This window comes from Thamnophis elegans, chromosome 12, assembly GCF_009769535.1.
Source record: "Thamnophis elegans isolate rThaEle1 chromosome 12, rThaEle1.pri, whole genome shotgun sequence".
Classification (NCBI taxonomy): domain Eukaryota; kingdom Metazoa; phylum Chordata; class Lepidosauria; order Squamata; family Colubridae; genus Thamnophis; species Thamnophis elegans.
The window spans coordinates 21,562,060-21,582,834 of record NC_045552.1 but is presented as its reverse complement, the minus strand read 5'-3'; the positions used below and the strand labels follow the sequence as shown (position 1 = coordinate 21,582,834).

The 20,775-nt window shown below is 38.8% G+C and overlaps 1 protein-coding gene across 1 annotated transcript in view; it reads left to right on the top strand.

Annotated features, from left to right (window-relative positions):
• Positions 1 to 20,775, top strand: part of KIAA0319L (KIAA0319 like) — a 61,789-nt gene that overhangs the window by 25,217 nt on the left and 15,797 nt on the right. The window contains exons 4-12 of the mRNA XM_032227657.1: positions 5,452 to 5,725; positions 7,702 to 7,803; positions 8,068 to 8,165; positions 9,755 to 9,842; positions 11,421 to 11,513; positions 13,537 to 13,669; positions 15,980 to 16,208; positions 17,292 to 17,415; positions 20,279 to 20,411. Coding sequence (XP_032083548.1) covers positions 5,452 to 5,725; positions 7,702 to 7,803; positions 8,068 to 8,165; positions 9,755 to 9,842; positions 11,421 to 11,513; positions 13,537 to 13,669; positions 15,980 to 16,208; positions 17,292 to 17,415; positions 20,279 to 20,411 — 1,274 coding nt within the window. The remainder of the gene's footprint in view (positions 1 to 5,451; positions 5,726 to 7,701; positions 7,804 to 8,067; positions 8,166 to 9,754; positions 9,843 to 11,420; positions 11,514 to 13,536; positions 13,670 to 15,979; positions 16,209 to 17,291; positions 17,416 to 20,278; positions 20,412 to 20,775) is intronic.

Sequence of the window (20,775 nt, the reverse complement as noted above, 5' to 3'; positions counted from 1 at the left end):
ATCATAGGATGACCATAGTTGGCTTATATCACAGCATTAAAACATCAGATCAGTAACAGCCACCAACAGACAAAATCAAAATGGTCCATAGCACATTTGGGAGAACATTCAAAGATATTCCTAAAAGCTCCCTTTGAGGAGCAGCTGTCTCTTTCCTAGCTCACGACATGACAAAAAAAGCGAGGTTTTGCAACTATGGAGAAGCTCAGTAGGATCAGTGTCATATCCTGCTTAATTCACCTATTGCAAAAAGAATGTAGCTCTTGAAATCTGATCTTCCCATATAGTTGGGTGCAGTATTTACAGGCTTTGGTCACCTTGCAGCTGCAACAGGAGAACTGCTAAACTTGTAGAACAGGATATAGACCAGAGCCAAAGGACATTCCGGGAAATTTGGAAATGGCCCATTTTATATGGGAAATAGCTATGTGGCATTGCCTTGCCTTAGTTGTCCCTTCTATCCCTTTGCTGTCCCTTGACTTTTTAGTCACCCAGGAGTTGTTCAGCTTTTCTGTCTTAGTAATGTCTTAACAACATGTCCCTTAAATTATAAACATCTGGTCCCTCACAAGAATTTGTTACTTTGGTATGACAGAAAAATAACACCATCTTCCCTGGGCTGAATCCTTCCTGAACTGAGCAGTAAATATACATTTCAGCTGAATTCAACTGAAGCATACTGCATCCTTTTTTAAAACTGCATCCTGAATTGTCACTTTTCTCTCAATATTCTGATAATGACATTTTGCTGCAATTCTAGCCCATGTTCATAAGATACTCTGGCAAAGGCTCCTTTATGCCTTTTTAATAGCAAATTTCTATCTCTTTCAAAGTTATCGAAAGCTGGGCTTTGAAGGAATGTAAGGTTTTCAGAAGCAAAATCCTTTATAATGTGAAAATGTGGAAATCAGCCTTTCTTATCCTTATGTAAGAGTCAGTTGTGATCCTGACTTTTTAAGTGTCTTGCAAGGTTGCTATTTTGCTTCTCAGGGTAACTTAAAAGTGTGGCCTTATAGCACAACATTGTGCCATTTTTATGTTCTAGGAAAAGTTATCTGATTCATTGCTCCAATGAGCCTGGAAAAAAGCATCTTGCACAGTTAATTAGATCTGTTGCCAGGAGAGAACATTTTCAAAAGTGATTGAAGGATTATAAAAACCTTTCTGTTCCTGCTTTTCCTCATTGTACTTTACCCTGCTGCTATAGAAGCTGCTAGTCTGAAACTGAGCATCTTATAGCTGTAGAAGTGGTGGAAAAGAAATGTAATTCTGAAGAATGAGGGAGAAGAAAATAATATGTATATATTTTAAAACCAATTGTATACATATAATAGTAATGTTTTCTCAAGAGCACGTTTGGTATAGTAGAATCAGACTAGAAACCTGGTGAGTTCTGGTTCTGCCCAAGTCAAACTTGGGCCAGTCCTCCCTCCCTCCCTCCCTCCCTCCCTCTCTTTTGAATTGAGAGAAATAAAGAAAATTTAAAACTATTATTATGTTATCATTGGAGAGATACCAAGGACTCCACAGTTATTATCTTCACATAATGAGCCTAAGAAAGGAGGGAGACCTTTAATATGTGCAGCTAATTATCATAGTTATGTTAAAGCTTCTGCATGGCCTTAATAGAACGATTGTCCACATTCATTTGAGGTGGGAGGCAGAAGGTGTCACATTTTGCCCTATAGTGTAAAACTGAATTTTCAGAGATGAGAAAATAAAACATCTTTGCAACAGAAACATTTGAGGAAGCAATCTCACCATGTGTTACAAGAGATAATTTTAGATTTCAGGAGATTCTGTAGATATCAACTTCCCACTGCTATTTTTAAAAATATTGGTCTTGCATCAGTATAATTAACAAAAAAAATTAAGCACCTAACAGGATTAATAAAATAAGTTTAAATATCAGTTTGTGAGCTTGAATTCGACAGTAGAAACTGATTCAATAAGAGAAAAGTGAAGCATAGCTTGCTGATCAAAGTCACTGCTGTTTCACTGGAGAAAGACTGCAGAAGCAACCTATTAAAATTCTATGGTTGCTAAGATAGAAAAATAGTAACTTTAGCTTTATTCCTAATATTTATTACAGCCGTCACTTCTACTCTTCACCAACTAATTTTTTCTGACTCCATATTGTGGGATAACCAAAATACGTCTATTTTATCCTGTTTTCCTTTTCTATTTTTCAAAAGCCATAATTACACTGCATTTGTCTTTTTCTGGATACGTTAGAATGTGCATTGAACCTCTGATGATATGACAAATGACAGGGAACGCTGTTCATCCAAAAGATAATGCTGAGAAATTAAAAGAAAGGGAATTGAGTTTTACCAGTAATGAAATACTGCAATTTGAGAGCTAGAAAAATATAGTTTCTAGAAAGTAAACTCTTATAAAAAATAATATTTCTGTTTAGTGTATGTTAACTCTGTGATTTTATCAGTACAGTGGTACCTTGTACTCAGTGCATTTTGACGCAAAAATTTGTCCCAGTACTCATTGTTTGGTACTCAACGCACAAGCTAGAATTTGTTGGTGTCGGCTGCCTTGTGACTCACTTACATTATTTCTTATGAGAAAGAAGTGTTTGGTACTCATCATTTTTAATACTCATCGCACTTCCCAGAACTAATTAATGATGAGTACCAAGATACCACTGTGACTTTATCTAAATCAAAGCTGGATAAAACACCCCTTTAATTTGATTATTTTGCTCAGTTTCTTGAATAATACTGGTATAGCTTTCAACGCCAAAACCATTTGGGAGCAACAGAAGGTTTTTATATCTTGATAAGAAGCTACAGAAAAATTGCGAAAAAGCAGTTTGAATATTTAATTCACCAAATAGACTATTTCTGTCACTAGCTCTGGATCTATAGAGGTGTTTGTTCTATTGTATTGACATACCAGAGATTATCCAACTTGTCTTCCTGGTGCTATTTTCTCTAATTGCTTTGGTGATTGTGGGGAAGCAAGTACAATTCTCACACAGTAACAGTTGGGATATATTTCAAAGACAAAGCCCTTTCAGCACCACTTCTGATGCCCCAACTAGGAGATGCTCTGACTAGGAGAAGGTGCTTCCTCTATAGAAATAGAGACAATCTTGCTGGAAATGTTTTAATAGACTTGACTGAAAAAAAAATATTAAGACTGGTTTTCATAAACTCGCTTATGAAAATTGACGATAGAAATCAAACACCTAAAAACCAAGGGGCATACTATGATTTCTGATTTCTCCAAGGGATTGATGGGCAGAACAGATAGGAGAGATAAATAGCCTCTTAGAGAAGTTAGAAACCATTTTTGCTCCAGCTAATCAGGCTAATCTATATTAAAGCTAGTGGTGAATATTATGACCACTATTGAACCCAAAATTTCTGTTGCTAAGCAAGACATTTGTTAAAACGAATTTTGCCCCATTTTGCAACCTTTCTTCTCACAGTTAAGTGAATCATTACAATAGTTAGGTTAGTAACACAATTGTTAAGTGAATCTGGCTTCCCCATTGACTTTGCTTGTCAGAAGTTCGCAAAAGGTGATCACATGACCCCGGGACACTGCAACTGTCATAAAGTTGCCAAGCATCCAAATTTTGATCACATAAATATTGGGATGCTGCAATGCTTGTAAGTGTGAAAAACAATCATGTCACTTTTTCAGTGCATTGTAACTTTGAATGGTCACTAAATGAACTGTTTTAAGTTGAGGACTGTATTATAGATTGGAGTAACTCATATCAGATTCTGGCAGTTCTAACTGCTAGCAGCTTTCAAGTGCTATTTTTTTTATTCTATGATCTGTAACTGAATGTCTGTTTTGTGCTCAGTGTTTTGGTTCTAATTGTAGTACATTTGTAGCAAATCTCCATTTCTGGCTATTTCAAGCTTTTCATAGGAGATGGGGGCCCAGAATTTTATCTTCTAACTCTCTTCCCAAATCACACACTTAATAATAAAAATAACTTATTTCTACCGCAATAATATATGCTGCATTTTTCCTTATAAACATGATCTAGATCGTAGATATTTCTGGATACTTCAGTTTAAGAATTTGATTGATGCTATATAAAAAGGATCAAGAAAATATGCAATTATACAGATAAGCCCAGTTTAAAACTGAAATGTCCGGTTCTTGCTGCTCCAGGCAACTTATTGGAATGGGGAAGGTCCGTGAAAGAATTTCCTGATGAAAGAAAGGAAATTGTTTCCATCTGTTCCTTAGATTTGTTTACACCAGTCTGATCAGTTTCTGAGTAAAATAATATTATATATTACTAAAACAAACCCCTCACTCACATTCTTGACCATGAAGACGGAAATCCTGCTTGCAAGCAAGATAAATGTTGAGTGAATAGAAAATAAAATTTTATTTGTCATGTTTTAGATAGCTAACATAATCTCAATACTTCTGCTATCCCAACATTAATCATCATCATCCTAGTGATCCCCATCCTCTAAAATAATGTTTCTCAAATTTTTTTCTCCTATGTCCCCCATCAGGGCCTGGACATGGATATGGAACATACCTGGTGCATTTTCTCACATCAGCAATTAGTATTTGCAATCTGATATACTTAGCTTCCTTTAAGAATCCTAGTTGAGAACCAGTGTGCTCTACAGCAGTGTTTTTCAACCACTGTGCCGCGGCACACTAGTGTGCCGTGACATAGTGTAAGGTGTGCCGTGGGAGAATTACTTTATATATGGTCAATATAGGCACAGAGTTAAATTTTTTAAACATTTTCTAATGGTGGTGTGCCTCGTGATTTTTTTTCATGAAAAAAGTGTGCCTTTGCACAAAAAAGGTTGAAAAACACTGCTCTACAGGACCTCAATTTTATGTAACTCACCTGTTGTGTAACAATCAACAATCACTTGACCCAATTCTATTTCTTGAAATGTGTTGCATCTATGATACTATAATATATACTCAATTTGAATATTCGCTATTAGGCTGACTGGCAGGTCTTCTAAATAGGATTTCTCAATGGTGATCCTCAGTTTTATAACTCTGTCCTTGAAAAGATACTGTATGTACTGTATACCATATGCTTAAATATTAAGTATTTCTAGTACAAAAGTACAAATAAAAGTACAAACCCTAACCCTAATCCTTGCTGTAGTCCTAAAAAATAAAATCCAAATTCTCTTACAATTCCCACAATACATTGTTATAGCTGTATTGTATGCTTAATTTAATTAATATTAATGTTTTAGAAATCTGATTTATAAACAGCAACAAAACATTTATTAACTAGATAATATTTAGGAATAATTTTACTGACTAATGGCAATATGTATTTCTATAATTCATGAATGGGATATAATTTCTGGGCAGCAAAACTGAGGAAATCCTCTGAAATAACCAATGAGAATTAAGTTACTTTTTAAGAATTGAGAATTGTTATTTATTACAAACTTTCTGTCTCTCTCATATAAATTCTAGGCCCCTACAGGAGTTTCCACACCATATCCCTCTTCAGCAACCATCTTCCCCAGTCCTGTTGGGAACTCTGAGAAAACCAGACCATCCAACAATGTTTCCATCCAGACCTTCTCTTTAGAAAAAGCCATCCCAACTTCTGGCAGTCTTATGGGAAAAGATTTGGGGGAGGTGCCACAAGTTATCCCTGTTCCAACTGGCATTCCCATCAATGGTAGTGTTACTGCAGTTCTTTCGGATCCTGCTATAGTACCTAGTACTCCTGCCCCAACACCAGGTAAGAGCAAACCTCCTCCTTAAATGTTCTTAACCAGGTTCCAAATTCTGGATTCTCTTAACATTGGTATTGTCAACAATGCTTGGAAAATAATTTTGATATGGCCTATGAGCTAATCAATAAACTAAACTAACTGAACTATTTGGAAGATAACTCCCAGTATTTTTATAAAAAACAGCAAATTTTGTTATCTTAGTTCAAAAACAGATCTTTGGATTCTGTTGTACCAGATCTGACGACAAATTAAGGGGAAACGTTTTGATTAAATTATAGTTTCAGTCTCTACTGATCCAGTATGTTTTAAAAAGTCTTGTGTGCAACTATTATCCTCATTTTAGCCTCCTAAAAAACACTGAATAATAATAAAAAAAGATTAACTCTTTCTCCACGAATTTATTCAGTACTCCTAGGAATATAGATGGTGGCCTGACTAAGCTATTTAAAATCCAGATATATTCTTATTAATATGTCTTGCTATTCTTTCTTTGCAAATGTTGGCTATTATTTGCTTTCTTCATCTGGCTGTTGCAAGGGAGCTATTTAAAGAGGCTTGTATTGCTTTCCTTAAATTGGGACAAGATTTGATTATCAGCTTCAGTGCTAACTGTCTCTACCCAAATATTCAAAATACTACAGTCATGGTTCTGTGAGCTCTGACTACATACTTGGACTTTAAAATGCCTCTCAATTTCCAACTCAGAATTCTGACCCTTTGCACATTTATAGAAGTCTGAGATGCAGGCACCAAGGTAGAAAGTGATGAGAACCTGTGGGTAGTTTTGGGAGAGCATCCCAGAAACGTGACTGAGGTGCCATTTTTTTGTTTCTTTTTTGTGTGTTTTACTGTGTTTGGGATTTTATTGTTTAGAACTACACTAAGTTGTTCTCTAACATAAGCCATGCAAGTCTTTTAAATAAATAAGTTCACACTAAATGCATCAAGATTTCTGCCTTTCCTTGTCTGAGAAATAAAACTCATATTCTCTTCTGAAATGTATCTAGTTTAACTAGTCTTGTTTGTCACACACTTCCTAATAAACCTCCTTGGTTCAGGGCACAGTGTTCAAACTAGTTTCTCCAGAAGAGCAAAAATTTTAATCTTCAGTATTAGCTTGGGGTGGGGCAGTAAAATGTTTTGAGAGATTGGTATTATCTACAAATCTCAGACCATAATGTACAGTTCCAGAATATTGCAGCATATTAATTGTGAAGCAGTTGTGTCTACAATTACCTATTATTTTGTTATTTTATTTTTTAAAATGAGTGGCAATCTTAGCAAGCTTAAGACAAGCAACCCAGTATCAAATTCTAATTTAATAGCCAGTCTCTATAACAAGTGATCTGTAACCAGCAGTTCTAGTTGTATAAAAGCAAAAAGATATTTTAGATACATTTTAGATCCCTTCGTAAAACCTATACCTAAATTGGGGCATTTTGTAACAGCGCTCTGTGTACCTCTGGCATTTAGTCATGCTGGCCACATGACCATGGAGACGTCTTCGGACAGTGCTGGCTGTTCGGCTTTGAAAGGAGATGAGCACCGCCCCCTAGGGTTGGGAGCACATATGGGCAAGGGGAACCTTTACCTTTACCTAAAGAGATGGAGGAGGGGGAACATACATGCCAAATGTTCAATGGTTCTTATGTACATTGTAAACCATGTTTGTTAATCATTTGTTGCAGAAGTCTTCATATATTAGTCCTGCATAGAATTTCAGATGTCAAAGCAGAAGCATAGCACTTGTTAGCAACCCTTTAAAGCAAACAACCCTTTTCCCTTTCTCTTGTGCAGCTGCAAAGGGAAGGTAAGTAGTTTCAGAGAAAGATGCAGCTGCTTTTAGAAGTTGCCAGTAGGTGCTACATGACCATCTGTGCACTCTGTTTTCCCTTTTAATCCAACCTATTGTACATATTATAATGAAAAAATATAAAATGTGAATTATACCCAGTTCTGGTCTGTTAATTTTCCTCCGTAGTTATTAAGAAATTGACAGTTTCTGCTGGAGACAGTGTCCAGGTGACCCTGCCGAAGAATGAAGTGGAATTGAATGCATATGCCCTACCTTCATCACCTAAAGGTAGGAGCTGAACAGTCCTATTCAGAATTTGGTAGCTCTTGCGAGTTTGTTTGATAAATGCATGTAAGTTCAAGATGGATGATGAAGCTGGGAAACCTGGCCAAATTATTTTGGGAATCAAGACTATTCACATAAATATGGCAGCTTAAAGAAAACCATTGTTTTGCATAAGTTGCTTCCCGCATTGGCATTACATTTTGAATAATTTTGACATGTAAGGCCTTCCCATAATCTCTGATCCATCTGTTCCATCTGTTCCACCAGGAAGTAGCTATTCCTATGATTGGAGATTGATTACGCATCCAAAGGATTATAGCGGAGAGATGGAAGGACAGCATTCACAGATTCTAAAGTTGTCCAAGGTGAGTCTTTCTAGAAAGAACTATAGGTAGTAAGTATCATTGTATAAGGTTTAGATGGATATGGCAACAAATAAAAACATTGCTGTTCAAGTAACGTTAGAATCATGTTGGTCTGTTTGTGCTTCCCATCCTAATAAGCCAACTTAGTTCTCTGTCAGTGGATCTAGCCACTCAGAGTTGCTGCAACTGTGAACTGGGTAGCAAAAATACAATTAATAATGGATTACAATTAAACAGTGGAATGGTTTGGCTCCAGAAGTTGTGAGTGCCCCACTGAAATCAAGAAGATATTGGACAGCTGTTTGTCCAACATGGTATAGGATCTCCTGCTTGAGCAGTGGGTTGGACTAGAAGACCTCAAAAGTTCCTTCCAGCTCTGTGATTCTGTTAATTCTGTTAAAAAGACAGCAAGTGCCCGCCTCTGCAAGAAGCTGAAGAAACAATGGACCACCTGGATAGCTGCTGTAAGAAGATCATACAGACTGACTCCAAACAACGGCATGAAAAAGTAGCAACAATGATGTATTGAAAGATCTGCAAGAAATATCACTTGCCTGCAAGCAAGAACTTGGGGTGGGGGTGGGGAACCATAAAACAGAGAAAGAAATAGAAAATGAAGAAGCTAAATTGCTCTGGGACTTTAGAATTTTAACAGATTCTACTCTAGGAAGAGTGCAGAGAAGATCAACAAAAATGATAAAGAGACAGAGGCTAAAACACATGAAGGATAGATGCTGGAATTTGGTATGTCTAGTTTAATGAAAAAAAGAACCAGAGGAGACATGATAGCAGATTCCAATATTTGAGGGGCTGCCAAAGAGAGGAGGAGGTCAAGTTATTTTCCAAGGCACCTGAAGGCCTGACAAGGAATAATGGATGGAAACTGAGCAAGGAGAGATTCAACCTGGAAATAAGGAGAAATTTTCTGACAGAACAATTGATCAATAGAACAGAAGTTGCCAACAGAAGTTGCCAACAGAAGTTGCCTTCAGAGGTTGTGGGAGCTTCATCCCTGGAAGTTTTGAAGAAGAGACTGGACTGCCATCAGTCAGAAATGGTATAGGGTCTCCTGCTTGGATGGGGGGCAGGTTAGACTAGATGACCTACAAGGCACCTTTCAACTCTATTATTCTAATGCTAATCTAAAGTGTTTATCTGTTCATTGTAGAAGCCCCACCTGCAAAAGGTTAAATGAATGAAACAAGAATGCAAGAGCAACAGATTTAAGGATCATGAGAATATAAAAATTGCAGAATGAAAATGCAGTCTAGTTTTAACATGCATTATTTTTTTAGTGTATGTGAAGAATGCTTTTAAACAACATGAGTTTGAAGCTTTTCAATATTTTCATCCCATTTTATCTGAACCTTTCCTTGGCTCCTAAAAGTTCCCTGAGTGGATGGCAACATCTTTTGGTGACTACAGCTCATGATGGAAGAGTTGTTGGAAGTGGTGGAAAGAGACGGGAACAGTGTTGTAACAAGGCCTGCCTCAGACATGCTGCCAATATTCCTTATGATAGATTTCTTTTTAACATATCATCATAGCCTTGCCCTTTCTTAACAATTCCTCCTCGTTTTGTTTGGCAGCTCACCGTTGGCCTATATGAATTCAATGTGATAGTCGATGGTGATAACGCCCACGGAGAAGGGATGGTGAATGTGACGGTTAAACCAGGTATGCTCAATTAATGCATCAAACTCCTGTATTGCATTGTTTTCCCAGGTCTTATTCCTACCGTTTCCTATCTTTGTAAACATTTGAAAAGCAAGCTAGGTGGCCCAAATTATCGCTGACCTGAATATTTTTCTAAGCAAAACGTTTGACTCGGTTTTGAGAGAGGAAAAGGAGTGTGTCATTATCACATTTTTTTCACCTCTTTTCCCTTTCTGTACTTTGTGTGAGCAGCAGCAGTGTTTCTGTTGGTGGTGGTTATATAATTTTTTGGCATGCTTCTTCATGATGTGAAATCATACCCAGGGAGCAATTTGAGCATGAATAATAACTATAAACCACTTTCTGCCCTTCTGAAAACACTGTAGACTTGTCTTGAACTGCAGTTGCTCTCCTGGATTTATCCAGTGATGTAATTCTTTGAAAAGAGACAGGTTAAATTTTGACAAGCCACCACTTTCACAACACAAAACTCACATCATACTGGATTTAGTGCCCTTTGAGGCAAAACACAGGCCTCTGAAATCTTCTTATGGCCAACATCTAACTATTCTGTGTCCTGATCCTCTTAGGAATTATTCTTATTCCCTTCCTTTGCATGTACTCAAGAGAATCTCTCTCAGGGGTTTTGTTCCATCTGTCTGAAGAAATGGGCTTGCTCCATAAAGCTTATCTGAAAATCAGTTATCTAGGATGCAACAGACTGTTTTTTTTATACCAGCAGTCTAATAAGACTGCCTGCTTTTGGAAGTGTTTACTGTTTACCACTAATTATTTTCAGTTAGGCAATACAGCATTGAATAAATGGCGTTGCCTTGGTTATGAACTGCAAAAGCTTTATAGAGCTTTTTTTCTGTCTTATTTTAAATACTCCCTATTATCCATCGGAGTACTTGCATGGCATTACTTGCAAAAGACGATTCTTAGTATAAGGGCAACCAGAGTGGATATCTCTAATGAATTGCAGTGGGCAACCAACATTGCTAATCCAGAATTTAAGACTTATTGTGTTCAAATTATCCCTATTTTGTACTTAGAAAGTAATTTAACATCTGAATACTACAAACATGAATATGAGAACATGTTAAATATATGCAGCAAATTGAGGACACTCTTGCTTCCCTGTCCACTCTTTGGGAAATGTTAGAAGCTTCATCCAGAGTCTGTAGAGAATTAATTTTACAGTTATAATACTACCCTTACTTAATGGTGGGGCTGTTTGCCTTGCCACCAGGATTTTGAAGCTGAAAAGTTGCTGTAGCCACCTAATGATTTTACATTTTACAAACATTTCTAGATAATTCAGACTTTTTAATAGATTCTTCAATTAATCCTTACAATAGCCTTTAAAGATAGAATAGCACATTGCACAGTCAACAGGGAAGGGTCTTGGAGCTCCAAGGGTTTGTCTTAAGGTTGTCTAGCAAGCACAATCCAGAAGCAACATTGAGTTTTTGTAGTTCTTATTTCTACCATTGTGCTCCAATTGAATGAAGTGGATTTCTAAAGGAGACGGCATGTGCCACAAGTATCTTCTAATATGTTCCTAGGGAAATTGTCATATTTCTTTTCTCACTGCAGAGCCTCGAGTAAATCAGCCACCTGTGGCCATTGTGTCACCCCCATTCCTGGAGATCTCTCTTCCAACTACCTCAACAGTCATTGATGGCAGCCGTAAGTACTCAAAACGTCAGACACAGGCAACCAGAGACCTCATGGATAGCTATTTAGTTTATTGTTTACCACTGGTGTTATAAGAATCTCTCCAGACTGCTTCCCTTCCCCTGGGAACAACAAGACAAGGCTTCATGAATCCTGGGGGAGGTCAACCTTATGCCACTTGCAACTGTGCAATGACTCCAAGCTAGGCCCTTTCTTGACCCCTCCTTGCAGCCTAACTGGCAGTTTCCCAGTATCAACAAAACCATTACAATCTGCTCCTGAAAGCATTGAAAAAGCTAGGGAAGGAAACAATGATTCATTTAAAAAAAGGGAGCATGAGAGTTATCCCTTAGAGCCCTTCAAGTGTTACTCACTTCTTGGATTTCCTATCTACAAGCCATATGCCAAATGCATAACTTAATGTCTGAAAGACTCAAGGCTTTATGCTACTTTCACACACGCACACAAAATTAAACACTGCTTTTCAGTTTTCCGGTTCTAGTCCTAAACTTCATGCTCCCATATTTTCAGGAAGAGATTCCGACACCTGGTCAAAAATAAGCTCTACTTTCCCTTTTCAATAACAAAGAAAGCCATCATAAAGGATTTCTGTATTCAAATGGTTGCAAAGGATGAGGATATAAAAGATCATCAACTTGTATGTTGGCTCTTTCTACTAAATGGCTTTAATTCCTCAAAGTATTTTATGCCAGTCTTCTATACTCTTCTCTCCCCTAAGCACAAGTAGTTCTCGATTTACCAACATTCATTTAGCAATTATTCAAAGTTGCAATAGCATTGAAAAAAGTGACTTATACTTTTTTCCTTGCACTTGCAATCATTGCAACACACCCCCATGGTCACATGATCATACTCCAGAGGCTTGGCACCTGGTATGTATTTACATTGGTTGCAGTATCCCAGGATCATGTGATCACCATTTGCTACCTTCCCAGCTGGCTTCTGACAAGCAAATTCAATGGAAACCAAATGTGGTGATGTGTCAAGGACAACCTGTATATTGGGACTGTATCTCCTAGCCTTTTCAACCAGCTCAGACAAAAGAATTCTGGCGATTGTCCCAAAGCTGCCTTCCCCCCCCCCCAAAAGGCAACTGGACTTTTTTTTTCCTTGAGGAAGAAGAAGAAAATATTAAGCAGGAGTAAAAGAATCCATCTATGTTAAAATTGAACACCCCTCCCTCAACAGAGTGGGGGGGAATAAGATACCATTTATCTCTAGTCTACAATGCAGCCTTTGCAACTGTTCCAAGAAGTTCCCACAACAAATTGCACCCTGATTCACATGAGCCTGAGAGCACAGATAAAACCCCAAGTGGCCACACACAACTCAGGGAGAGTGCTAATGACCAGGTGACTGTAAAGAAATAGAAGCCTTCCATATCCCCTCTACCATTCTATCAGAACCTTCCCTTCCATCCCCCACCATCCAGTTTCAACTATCAGTATCTATCCTTCCATTCCCCTGCCATCTGAACTGATAAAGCTTCTTGGATAAGAAGTGAAACATTTTCTTCCTCAAGGAAAAAACAGTCCAGTTGCTTTTTGGGGGGGAGAAAAAGCTCCTTTGAGACAACTGTGACTTGGATGATTGAGAATCTCCACAGACAATTCTGGAGATTGCTTCTTCGGCACTTCCAAAGGGCATTGGTTTGGGGAAGGCTGTCTTACAAAGATGTAGCCTGTTGGACATGTTGGCTACAATGATCGCTGGGCCATTCAGAGTCTCATCTTCATTTTTTCCTTGCCCTCCTCATGACACTCTGGAGTTTGAAACTGGAATCAAATATATCTATAACACAGCTTCTCTCCAAGGGCTTTTGATCATCCCCTGAAAATCCAATGGTTGTTATAGCATCATTCTTGGAAATTACATTATTGTGTCTTGTGAAAGGATCTGTAACTACACATCAACTTTGGATTAATTTTAAATAGATTTGACTATTGTTATTGCATGTTTACGGAGAAAATGGCTTGTAAAATAAGACACATATTATCTGTGTTCACTGGACCAGAAAGTACGGATGATGACAAAATAGTCAGCTATCACTGGGAAGAACTAAAGGGGCCTCTTCGAGAAGAGAAAGTATCTGCTGATACAGATATTCTGGAACTAACCAACCTGGTACCAGGAAATTACACATTCCGGTAAGTCAAGGAATCCTACCTCTAATTGTGAGTCCAAAATACAGTGTTACTTGAAATTGCATAATAAGCTTAGCAACTAAATCAGTTTTAAGAACAGCAGCGCTGTTTTTACCCACAATATAATTTTATTTTTGTTAGCCTGTGTAGGTGGTCTGCTTATATAAGCATATACACCTCAGTTCACAACATAATCTGGCAAAGCTGCTACTAGCATCATTCTGGATGCAGGAGGCTGTTGCTGCATTCATAAAACAGTTGGGTCCCACATTATGTTGTTATCAGCCAATTATGAACATTAGTGAAAGCATATCCAATGGCTCATCAGCCCTCATTATTTCTTTCTAAATTTCTCCCATCCTTCCTCTCCTCTACCTGGCTGGCTTCTTTTTCTTAAAAAATAGTGTTTACAGGCCTGTTTGTTTAACTGAAGTTTCAGATGGATATTCTTAAGGGTTATCAAGACACAGCAAATGAATAATAAAACAATGAGGATATCTTTCAATTAGCTTCTTTTGTAAAAGGGTCAGGTTTTCTAGAGATATTCTGCAGCAATTCTCTGTTGTTTGGGCTATCTACAGTTCTAGGTTTATCTGTTTTTATGGATGGGGGAATTGCACACCACTCAGTGTCCATCGGTTGTGGGCAGCTGTAATAATTTAAATAAATGAGGCATCAGGAAGGGCATCCAGCTAATGAACTCTAAGCTCCATTCAGTTGTCCGGCCCTACCCCAATAAAAGGGATTACTGGGTCATAAATAGAAATAAATAAATAAATACTATTATTCAATTTTCTTTGTATTTAGTCTAGCTGGCTTCAATTTAATAGCTAAAGGTTAAGGGTTACTCATTGGTATAGCTGTTATTTGCTTTGTAGAAGAAATGTTTTAAGCTTAAAAAGCCTTTTCCCCTTTTGATCAGTGGTAGGATGATATGCTTCAGATGTTCTCTTCTCAAAAGCTGTTTCCTGGGTTGCTTTGCCAATGATTTTAAATAATGAACTGTTTGCGTGGCTCTGTTACAGAGCCCTCTATAAGTGAACAGACAGATTATCAAATAGCAAATAGCCTATACAATGTGACGGCTTAGATTTCATCTGTGCATTTGAAACCAGCAGTGAATCTTGGATCGTGTGCTGGCCTTAATTGCCAAGTTGTTCCTTTATGTTTCTTTTTTTCATGCTTAGCAAGGCTTTTCAGCTGTTTCTGAAAGGATTTCTTTGGCACTTTTGAGGAACACTTTAAAAATGTATTTACTTTGGCAGTGAATACTAGCTTGAAACTGGTAATTGCAACGAAGCCTTATTATTCATGAGACTCATATACACAGAAGTGCCCACACTAGGCTGCCACAGAGCTAAAACCAAATTATTCACAAAACCTTTTCGGTCACTTCTTCTACCCACCTTATCCAAATTGTTCCTTTAATTTCACCTTATTTATAGTGCATCGGCAAATGCTTAATGCTATAAAACCGCCACATCACACAAGCCTTATGCCCTCTGGCAGTGAATTCTGATATTTATTTTAAATGATTTATGGCATTAATATTTTAACAGATTTATTAATATAATATCCAGTGCTACAGATGATTTAAAAATTACTATTATGAAGCTTGGTATTAATATAATAACATTTAAAAAATAGCAGTGCATTCAATATAATTCTGCCAGTACAAGGCAATCTCCCAGATCATAGCAAGAAAGTGCAATAAAAGCTTTGATTAAAAGATCATTGGTAGAGATAGGTTTTTGAACTAGCCAACTGCATATCCATTAGGGAAGAGACCTGTTCAATAGCGGCCACTGTTAAGAAGTCCCCCGAGTCCCTGCAGGCCAGCCAGACTTCGCTAATTGAGGCTTGGTGCCTTGTAGAATTTCTTGGTGCATTGTGGAATCACAAATGATGTATCTTCAATGCAAAGAGTGGAAAATTCCATACTGCTTGTTAGGCAGGTCCTAACTTTCCTGTGAATAGAAATGCTGGGCTTCAGAGTCACTCTGTGAAGCTGTGTGTCATGCAACTGGCCAGCAGTTAGAGCTGCTCCCAGAAGCACTAATATTTACTTAAATTTCAGTTTCATGCAGTATGGGAAATAAATAACCATTATAGCTAGGGATGTTGCTGCCGCACATGTTCAGATAAACACTGCCTCAACATTTCAGTCAATTCTGTCAGGAGCTAATAGATGCAAGTGAAAGACGTCAGAGGTAGCATGCTTCTGATTGCCAGGTTCATCTCTGATTGCCGCCTCTGAAATTGTTCCCTTTCAGGCTTGATCTTTACATTTCCTCATTATCTCTCCCACTTTAGCCTCACTGTGGTAGATTCTGATGGGGCTACCAACTCCACCACCGCTAGCCTGACGGTAAACAAAGCGGTGGATTATCCCCCTGTGGCAAATGCGGGCCCCAACCAAGTGATCACTCTGCCTCAAAATTCCATCACCCTTTATGGAAATCAGAGCACAGATGACCACGGCATCATCAGCTACGAATGGTCCCTCAGCCCCAACAGCAAAGTGAAGGTAGCAGAAATGCAGGTAAGATTGCCAGGACCCCCGTTTCAGTGAGGCCCTAAATCTTTTCTTAATACACTTGGCAGTTCAAAAAAAAAAGGGGAAAAAAGCACTAATCTTTGTAAACAGCTGGCAATTAGTGTCCATATGATTCTACAATATTAAGAAATAATATGGTTCTTAATGTTAACATTTGTGTTCAAGGCACCCTAGTGGGCAGGCTTTAAATTGGCCCTTTTATTTTCAAGGAATTTTATGGCCTAGTGAATATCCATCTCCCTCTGCTTTTTGATAAATGTAATGAAAGTAAATGTGGGAACTCCTTTCTCATGCACTCTCTCAAATAGCAGACATTGGGTTCAATCTATAGAAAAGATGGGTAGATGGTTAGGTTCTCTCCTGCCAATGTCATTGCATTTCTGGCTGCATTGGTTCCTGTTCCTCTCCCAGATCAGAATTGGCACGCATATAAGTGCCCAAGGCTAGCTTTTTTCACCAAACCTGCATGATATCTAAGTCTCCCAGATTAGCTTTCATTTATGAGTATTCCATACTTTTGAAATAAGAACTAAAATTGTGCTTATCTGAGGTGAAACCCTTGGATTCATTCTGGCCATCTTTAATCTTTTCATCTCTAATTCCTTATCTCTCTGCTCTATTGAGATGAGGAATCAAAGCAGGGATAAGCAACTTGTAGTTCTCCAGATCCTGAACCATAACTTGTGACATCCCTCAGCTAGTGGTTGGGAATTGAAGTTCAGCAACATCTGGAGAATTACAAGTTCTTTGTTCGTGGACTACAGACTGACTGGAGATATTGGAGCTGCAATCTATCATTTCTTGCTTGATGGTAGCAATGACAACAGTTCCCTATTTGAGGTAGGCAAGTTCCACTTTGGTGATGTCCATCTCCTCTGCAATATGCTGCCTTCGGAAACTTGAAAAGGAGGCCATACTTTGTTATTTCTTGCCCCAGGATGTTGATTCAAAATAAAGAAATGCTTAACAATATATTGAATGCTGCTCTCCTCCTCCTCCTCCTCCTCCTCCTCCTCCTCCTCCTCCTCCTCCTCCTCCTCCTCCTCCTCCTCCTCCTCCTATTTATAGGGGGTAAGGACTTCAACTCTGCAGCTCTCAGCCATGCGTGAAGGTGACTACACCTATCAACTGACAGTGACAGATTCTGCTGGCCATCAGTCCACTGCTGAGGTCACCGTGATTGTACAACCTGGTAGGTATCCTTTCAAAACAAACCGCTTTGCATCAGGGAATGCAAAATGCAAATCCCTGTTACATCCCAGAAACCTAGTTATGAAGATAGTTATGGACCAGATGTAGAGCGGGGATGTTAGTACTGGGAGACTTCTTGGGTATCATCCTACAGGGGTGTATGTTTTCAAAATGCTATTGGGGCAACCAGTGGAACTTAAAAGTCCTTCACTTCTTTTAAAAAACATTTCCCCCAAATAAATGCACACACTCTTAAAGAATAAAAAGTAGCATTTCAAACACCCTTGGGCTTTAGAAATGACACGTTGCATAGCACAAAGAATTACTGTCCAGAAAAAAAACCTAAACATTTGTTGGAGAGCTAAGCCTCTACAGTAGTTTCTATGCTGTATATTGAGATCTGTAATGGAAATCTGTTAAAACTCTGCTAACCTACTTTATGGGCTCGCTATGGTGCTATACCTTAGGTTGAAATATAGCGCTGATGTGGAATGGAAAACTCTATACCTGTGATGGCAAACCTATGGCACACGTACCAGAGGTGGCATGCAGAGCTCTCTCTGTGGGCACACGCACTGGCCTGCTGCTCTTCTGGTTTCTGGCACGCACATGTACAATGGCCAGCTGGTCTTCATGGGTGCTGGAAAATGGCCTGAAAACAGTCCAGAAAATGCCCCCCAAACAGGATGTTTCCAGGCCAAAAACAGCCCAAAAACAGCCCGCAAAACAGCCTGAAAAATGGCCATGCGTGCAACATCCAGCTGGTCATCATGTTTCCAGTGCTCCGGCATGCATACATGCATGCGCATGCACACACGTTCCGGTTAGTGCACTCGGCACCAAAAAGGTTCGTCATCACTGCTCTATACTATGAGACAATGGGTATCATTTGCCGGATATGCCACTCTCTAGGTCAAGATCTTATCTCACATATATAGAGAATTAGAAGGCTGAGCAGTTCATAGGACATATGCCACACCTCATTTATGATCATTATCCCAAACCTGAGCAGGATATTATCTATTTTTGATGGCACATTTTGATTTTTATATACCATATTTTTCGGAATATAAGACGCACCGGAGTATAAGATGCACCAAGGTTTTGAAGAGGCAAATAAAAAACAAAAGTAAGTAGGTAGATAGAGGGATAGAGAGAAATACATTAGGTAGGTAGGGAGAGAGAGTGCATAGGTAGGTAGAGGGATAGAGAGAGAAATATATAGATATATAGATAGATATATAGATATATAGATAGATAGATAGATAGATAGATAGATAGATAGATAGATAGATAGATAGATAGATAGATAGATAGAGAGATAGAGAGATAGAGAGATAGAGAGATAGAGAGATAGATAGAAATACAGTAGATAGGGAGAGATAGATAGGTAGATAGGTAGAGGGGGAGAGAGAGAGAAATACAGTAGGTAGGTAGGTAGAGGGATAGAGAGAAAGAGAAAGAGAGAAATACAGTAGATAGGTAGGGAGAGGGTAGGTAGGTAGGTAGAGGGATAGAGAGAGAGAGAGAGAGAGAGAGAGAGAGAGAAGGAGAAATACAATAGGGAGGGAGGGAGAGAGAGTAGGTAGGTAGGTAGATGTTTCCAGGTGTATTTATCCATGTGCTGGAGAAGGAAATCCCTGACAATCTGCAGCACCTAAGATTTTGTTTCTGCTGGCACAGCACTTGATCAATCTCATCAATCAGTTAAAGAGCTTTCCAAAAGGGGGGGGGGGTTGCACTCTGCAAACTTCACAAAAACGGGCCTGTTTTTTTTTAAAGGCATGAATAGGGGGCTTGCAGAGTGCTCTGGGGAGGGGGCAAAAACAAGCAAAAAACAGGCCTTATGGAGGCTTATAGAGTGCTGCTGCGGGCTGGGGGGGGGGAAATGTCCCATTTTTTGCTCATTTCTGCCCTCCCCAGCCCCCAAGAGCTCTCTGAAAGCCTCCATAAGGCTCTGCACGGCCATTTTGGTGAGGGCGGGGCTTCAGGAGGTCACAAATGCTATATTCGATGTATAAGATGCACCCAGATTTTCAGCCTCTCTTTTGAGGAAAAAAGGTGCATCTTATACTCCAAAAAATATGGCATATATATTTTGACAAAAAAGAACATGAGTAAGTATCTGAACAGACAAAACATACCTATTTTTATTTTTAAAACAGTTCAAATCCTCAAAAAATAAAAATAAACCAACAACAGACATGCCAAAAACATTGATCATGTACTTTCTAGGGAACTCAGAATTATGTCATACCCTTTTCCCTTTGGCCCTCAGGAGCTCTGTGTGTGTGTGTGTGTGTGTGTGTGTGCCTGTGTGTTGCAGCTCCTACCAACAAAATAAATGCCTGTCTTGTGGGATATTATTATTCTGCTAACGCCAAAAAAGGAGATCTAGATTTAAGTTCTCACTGTTGTCTAGGCCACTTACAATTTCTCAGTTGGATTTACAGAATGCTTCCTTGTTCACCCAGTAGAAGCTGATTATGTTAAATAAATGTATAAATCCCATAAAAAGTGAGTGAAATAAGATATGGCAGCACCCGAATAAATTTATAATGTGCAACTTAACTTTACATTTTAAGACTGTTTATGAAAAATCCATAATTCAGGACATTGAATGCGCCTTGCATGTAAAAGGGACCCTGTTTGATTCCAAGCCTTCCTGCTTAAAGCATCTTGACTTAGCAGGGACAGAAAAGAGTCATATTTGAACATTGGGATGAGGGGCATTGCCAGGATAGATTCCAGTGGGTTAGATAATGGTCTGGCTTCCTATAAATCAATTTCATCTGTATTTATTCATCTGTATACCTCTCATTACAGCAAGCATTCTGCTACATTCTTGTTCTTTTCCATTTCAGAGAACAATAAACCTCCCAGGGCAGATGCTGGTCCAGACAAAGAACTCATCCTACCAGTGGACAGCACCACTCTGGATGGCAGCAAGAGCTCAGATGACCAGAAGATTGCTTCCTTCCTTTGGGAGAAAACACAGTATGTCTCTCTTTTGTCGCACGCTTGATGGTTGTTCTTTTGTATTGAGTAGATGTTTACTCTGCTCCGCTTACTTAAGTAAGATCTTCTGCATTAGGATCTTGAGATAGGCCTGAGAATCCATAAGTTACTTGGCACCTCCCAGACTGAACTGTTGTAGATCAGAGGTGGGTTCCTACCGGTTTGGACCCGTTCGGCCAAACCAATAATGGTTTGCCAGCATGGGTCACCGGAACTGGAAGTGACCCAGGCCTGCCACGTCTCTGAACTGGTTTGTGCACGCAAAATTGTGTGTGGACCGAACCGGCAGTAATGCCGACAGCAACCCGCCCCTGTTGTAGATTATTTTGAGTATGATGTTCAG